Below are 5,501 nucleotides of genomic sequence, written 5' to 3' on the forward strand. Positions count from 1 at the left end.
GAGGGGGCGACCCGCTGCTCCTGCCTCCGCCCCGGCCCCGCCCGGGGCGCTGCCCCCGCCGGGCCCGTGCCCGTGGCTGAGACCCAAAATCTAGGGCCAAAGGGCACCGGGGGGGGGCAGGTGCCCCGGCCAGGGCCCAGCCCGGAGCCCCCGCCTGGGTGGGAGACGGGCACAAGAAGCCCCAGCACCCACAGCCAAGCCCGTGAGCGCAGGGGCCTGGGGGCCTGGGACCGAGCTGCCCCCAGCGGCCCACGAGCGCCTGGCCTGGGACGATTGGATGTCTGCTGTATCGCAGCAAAGCCGCTGGGATCTGGGGGCTGCCGGCCGTGTTGTCAAAGGCTTCGGGGTCCGACGTGGGGGCCCGGAAATGGCTCAATGTTGCACCCCGACTGGCCGGCCTCATTGTCACGACCAGCACTGCGGTGACATCGACTAAAACAGCCTGGACTAGGGTATGTCATCGGCATCCAGCACTCACTGTCATTTTGGGATAGCCCCAGCACTTTGGGATAACCTGCTCCAGGGCCACACCTGCCCCCACCCAGGGCACCAGGGAGGGGCCACCTGGCCCAGCAAGCAGCACCGGGTGCTGACGCGTGCACGTGAGCCTGCACCAGGGCTGCCAGGGAAGGAGGCACAGACTGGACCGGTGCTGAGGCCTGCCCCCACATCAGCTCAGGCTGACGGTGGGACAAGGCCTGGGCCCGAGGCCAACAGGCTGGGATGCAGATGAGAGCCGTGCACGAGGCTGGGCAGGGGGGAGGAGGGCAGGGGCTGTAGCTTGTGCCCGTGGTGGGCTGCAGGGGCACAAGCCCGGCCCTCCCTGGGCGCAGCACAGAGTGGACAGACACGGCCACCAGGGAGAAGAACCACGTTTACTGCACAGACACGGAGCAGCACGGCAAGCAGGTTGCACACGTACCAGGGCAGGCGGTAGCGCGGTGGGCCCCGCCGGCCCGGGCGGCTGGGGGCAGGGGGTCACACACAGACGACTGGTTCCTCCAGCAGGAAGGAGTGGGGGGGCCCAGGGCTCCACACGGGGCAGGGGTCAGTGCCTGCCCCAGGAGGGAATATTAAATATCTATGTACAGCCGCCCTGGGCTGAGCAGAGCAGAGGTGGGCCGGGGCTCAGTCCCCCATCTTTACTTTAGAGGTCTGGGGAGAGACAGAGAAAGGAGACAGGTTAGAAAGGCCCCTCTGGAGCCCCTACAGCCTGGCATCCCCGCCCCTGGGCTGTGCAAGCTGCATAGCCCCTAGGCACCATGCCCGATAGCTGCAGGCAGCGCCCTGCTCTCACTGAACCCTGTGCCCCACCCAGAGCAGCCCCAATGCCCCAGCAGAGCTCCCACAGCGCCCCTGCCAAGTACCCAAGGTGCCCCAGGGACATCCACGCCCTGGGCTGCTCCTTGCCCCTGCTGCAGAGGGCGGGTAGAACAAGGGCTGCAGGGAGCTGGCCAGGCCCTGCCAAGCACCACGGCCCTGGCAGCTGGGAGCGCAGCCCCTGTGCTTCCCCTCTGCAGACTGGTGAGAACTGCTCCATGGCATCATCATCCCTCCCCACCGGGCAGGGGGCCAGGGTACCTGCAGGATGGAGACGATGACACCGAAGAGGCCGATGGCGCTGCCGAAGATCTCCACGATGAGGATCTTGACGAAGAGGCTGGCGTTCTGCGCGTCAGCCAGCGCGGCCCCGCTGCCCACAATGCCCACGCACACCCCGCAGAACAGGTTGGACAGCCCCACCGTCAGCCCCGCCCCGAACATGGAGAAGCCTGCAAGGGAGGAAGGGGGTGCCACGAGGGCCAGCCCACACACATGGGAACCTGGCCTGTGGTCCCTGGGGAGGGGGCAGGACCCCCATGTGCCCAGCTAGTCACAGCCCGGATGCAGTGCCCAACAGAGGGGGCAAGCGGGCTGAGCCTAGGCATGTTGGCTGGCTTCTTGTGGCACCACCACGTCCAAGGGGAGCAGCACTCTGTCAGAGGCTGCCCCATGGAAAGTGTGGTGCAGTTTGTGGGTGGCACTGCCCCCCCCCCACTGAGCTGGAAAGGGGGCCCACAGGCACAACTCAGCGGATGGAGCCCGATCCCACCAGGGCCAAGCGACAAAGCCCAGGAGCGCAGGGGTGGCAGGACAGTTCTGCCACAGGCTGGGCCCGGCTCCCTCCTGCAAACATAGCAGGGCGCTGGGAGAGCGCCAGCTGGGCGGAGAACACCCCAGGGCCACACGTGGCGAGGATGCAGGCACACGGCTGGTGCGGAGCCCTGGCAAGGCAGCACCTACCTGCATGGTAGTTTCTGGCTCCGATGGACTCCGGAGTGGTGCCGGTGAAAGACTGGGGGAAGGGACACGGCGGGGGTCAGTGGCACCGCACAGACCCTCCCCGAGGGGCAGGGCCCGGAACACACCCAGACATCCAGGGCGCAGCCCTGCAACGTGGGCCCCTGCATGAAGCAGCCCTAGAGCACTGCCCCCCAAGGCTATGCCCACAGCTCTCTGCCAGCACGTGCCCCAACACCCCATGTACGCAGCACTTCCCACAGACCCCTGCCCCTCAGCAACTCGGCACCATCCACTCGGATAACTGCCTCCCACACCGCGCCCCCTGCTCTGGGACCTGCCCGTCCTTGCAGAGGAGTCGGGGCCAGGAACGCCCCCGGGCTTCGCCGGTTGCCAGTGGGGTGGGAAGTTTTTTCCCTTCCTGTACCTACAAGGCTTAAGGTTGTTTCTTGCCTCCCTCAGCAGCATTGGGCATCAGCTGCAGCCCAGGCTGGGGCCTGTGCCAATGTTCCTGCTGGGACTCAAGCTGGAGGGTCCTGGCATGGCCTTTACCTGGGGTCTGTCCAGCATCCATGACCCCCCGCTTTGCAGCACCAGCAGCAGGGTGGCAGCCACAGCCCCCCTGCTTTCCCGGGAGGCAGGAGTGAGGCCTGGTGCAGTCAGGGGTGCCGGTGTCATGTCGCTCAGAGGCTGGACATGTGGTTTGTCTGGGCTGCTTTGGACAGGGCTGATCCTGCCTCGGGCAGGGCTTGCCCTGGATGTGACCCTGCAGATCTATGCCAGCCTCGTGGCTCTGGACCCAGGGGGAAGCTGAGCAGGGCACGAGGGGCTGGAGCTCAGCCAGATACCTGCCGACTCCTCACAGTGCAGGGACTGCAGCCCTCAGGCCTTGTGAGACCGGCCAGGCGGGGCAGGAACAGCCCCTGCGAGATGGGTTGGGACCCAGCGATCCCAGCTCTGTGGCTACAGCCATGGGGCTGTCGCACACAAAGGCGCCGCTGCCCCCAGGGCCTGGGCTCCTGGCTGTGGCTGGCAGAGGAAAGCTGTGAAGACTCCCTCCACCCCAAGCCTTGCAGTGGGGTGCCCAGGGGCCCAGCAGAGGCAGGTCCCTGCGCACCTCAGCCATGTTGCTGATGACAATGGCCATGATGATCCCGTAGATGGCCACAGCCTCGCAGAAGATGATACTGTGGGAGAAAGGCAAAGGGGTGAGCATGGGGCCAGCTCCATGGCGTGGGGGGCCCCGTCCATATGCTTCACTGGCAGGAGCAGGGCACACGTGCCCGGTCACCTCTGTCGGCACCCACCCCCGGCTGCTCCGTATGGAAGGCGGAGACCCCCAACAGTGCATCCAATGGGGCACTCCTGTCCCTCCCTCCCTCCTGAGCAGGGATTGAGCCCCCGGCCCTGCCTCAGCAGGGCAGCCCTGCACCCTCTGCCACCAGCTCTGACTGCTCCAGCACCTGTGCTCCCCTCACCTGACCAGGTTCTTGGTTTTGATGCGCGGGGCCTTGACACCGCCCCCGATGATGCTGGAGCCGGTGATGTAAATCCCCCTGCAGCAGAGGAGCACGTCAGTGCGGGCAGCCTGGGGCATGCTGGCCCTGGGCTTCTCCCCTCAGCCCAGGCAGGCCCTGCACAGCCACCAGCCTCCCTGCAGGAGCACCAGGTCCTCCCAGGATGCCCAGGGGAGCTCAGCCCCCGCATCACAGCCAGGTCACTGAGGACCATGGCTTCACCCCCTCCCAGGCAGCGTGGCAGGAAAGCTGCCTCCCTCCCAACTGGCCGGCCCTAGCTACACAGGCCCAGGGAAGATGGGGAAGCTCGCAGGCACCTCCTGTGCCTGGGACAGACCCTGACTCACCAGGCAGCGCCCACCACAGAGAGCGAGATGGCCAGGCCGATGCCCAGGCAGGCCCACATGAAGGGCGAGGTCTCCGTCAGGAACCTGGGCAGGGAAAGGAGCTGCTTGTGAAAAATGAGGGCAGGAGCCAGCCCCGGGTGTCAGGGTCACAGGCAGGGGGCTCCCAGCAAGGTGCCGCTGTCCCTCCCTCCTGCCTTCCCCAGCCCCCTGCACCCTCAGCTCCACAGCTGGGGCTGGGAGGCTTCTGGGACATGAGCTTGAGTGCCCAGGAGCTGGCAGGGCAGGGAATGGAGCTGGAGCTGGCTGCCCAGAGGGGCAGGGCAGGACCCAGGGGGGAGCACTGGCACCAACCGCTGCACCCTTCACACCAGGGCCAGGCCTGCACCTGCCAGACAGCTCTAATCACTGAATGCCAGGCCAGGCCCCTGAGCCTCCTGCCAAAGCAGCTGCTGTCACACACTGCGATGCCAGGAACACCCCCCTCCCCATGCAGACAGACCAGCTGTGAGCCAGTTGAGGAGCAGGTGCTGTTTTACACCCCACCCCTCAGACAGCAGCTGCCTGCCTGGCTCCAGCCCCAGCCCCAGCCCCATGCCCCTGGCAGTGTGCCGGAGGGCAGGAGTTTGACAGAGGGGCCCTTACCAGGCCACATCAAAGCGGAAGCCCAGGTCAAATATTGTGTAGCAGACCCCTGGAAAACAAAGCAGGGAAAGCTCCAGTCACACCCCGACCAGGCCAGTACCAGCCCGGTGCTAAGAGGCAACGATGATGGGGACACCCCATGACAGGCCTGGCTGGAGGGCACAGGCCTCCTGGGGCCCCCCTGTTCTCCCAAAGTAGTCATCCCCAAGATGGGCCAGGGCAGAGCCCCCCATGGGCAGGGCTTGCAGCTGCCCTGCCTGTCACATGCTCCCCTGGAGAAAGCATCTCATCCGCTCCCGAGGGCCCGTGCTGCCTGCAGAGCCTCACATGCTGCCCAGTCACCACCGCACCAGCCCCACAGTGCCCGGGAGGAGTGAGTCAGTGCAAGGGACGGGCCGACTATCGCTGGGGGACGAGGCATGTGCATGGCGTAGACCAACTCCTGCCGGCAGCAGCCAGAGGCACAGGCCAGCCGCATCCCAGACGCTTTTAATGCACGACCAGGAGTCCGCGCCACAGACGGGCAGGGCGAGGGGGACAGCATCGGTGCAGCCTCCTGCCCCGGAGCCCTGACCAGCCACACTCTGGCACTTAGCAAGAGCTGCCCCCACCAGCCCAGGGGGAAGTGGGGGAATCTCTGCTGCCGTCCCAGCCACAGTCAGGAAAGAGCCAGCGGGGCAGTCTGAGCGCGGCAGGGGCAGCTTCTGCGCGCCCG

General features: G+C 66.5%; 1 protein-coding gene across 1 annotated transcript; it reads right to left on the reverse strand.

Annotated features, from left to right (window-relative positions):
* Window positions 1–857: 857 nt before the first annotated feature.
* Window positions 858–4,887, reverse strand: ATP6V0B (ATPase H+ transporting V0 subunit b). The gene is made up of 7 exons (XM_019501439.1): window positions 4,787–4,887; window positions 4,145–4,228; window positions 3,759–3,836; window positions 3,398–3,467; window positions 2,284–2,335; window positions 1,582–1,772; window positions 858–1,155 (listed from the first exon to the last, which is right to left on the reverse strand). The coding sequence occupies exons 2-7, from the start codon at window positions 4,201–4,203 to the stop codon at window positions 1,129–1,131; spliced, it is 477 nt and encodes a 158-aa protein (XP_019356984.1). The 5' UTR covers window positions 4,204–4,228; window positions 4,787–4,887; the 3' UTR covers window positions 858–1,128.
* Window positions 4,888–5,501: the final 614 nt, after the last annotated feature.

This window comes from Gavialis gangeticus, unplaced genomic scaffold, assembly GCF_001723915.1.
Source record: "Gavialis gangeticus isolate Ggan-Ray unplaced genomic scaffold, GavGan_comp1, whole genome shotgun sequence".
NCBI classification, from domain to species: domain Eukaryota; kingdom Metazoa; phylum Chordata; order Crocodylia; family Gavialidae; genus Gavialis; species Gavialis gangeticus.

What these genes read in the sequence shown, in the direction of transcription:
- ATP6V0B (XM_019501439.1), bottom strand. Translation starts at nt 4,203, where the DNA reads ATGTGGGCCTGCCTGGGCATCGGCCTGGCCATCTCGCTCTCTGTGGTG. An exon ending in AAAACCAAGAACCTGGTCAG is followed by an intron (nt 3,468 to 3,758) that starts GTGAGGGGAGCA and finishes TTTCTCCCACAG; the next exon opens with TATCATCTTCTGCGAGGCTG. An exon ending in AGCCAGAAACTACCATGCAG is followed by an intron (nt 1,773 to 2,283) that starts GTAGGTGCTGCC and finishes CCTCCCTTGCAG; the next exon opens with GCTTCTCCATGTTCGGGGCG.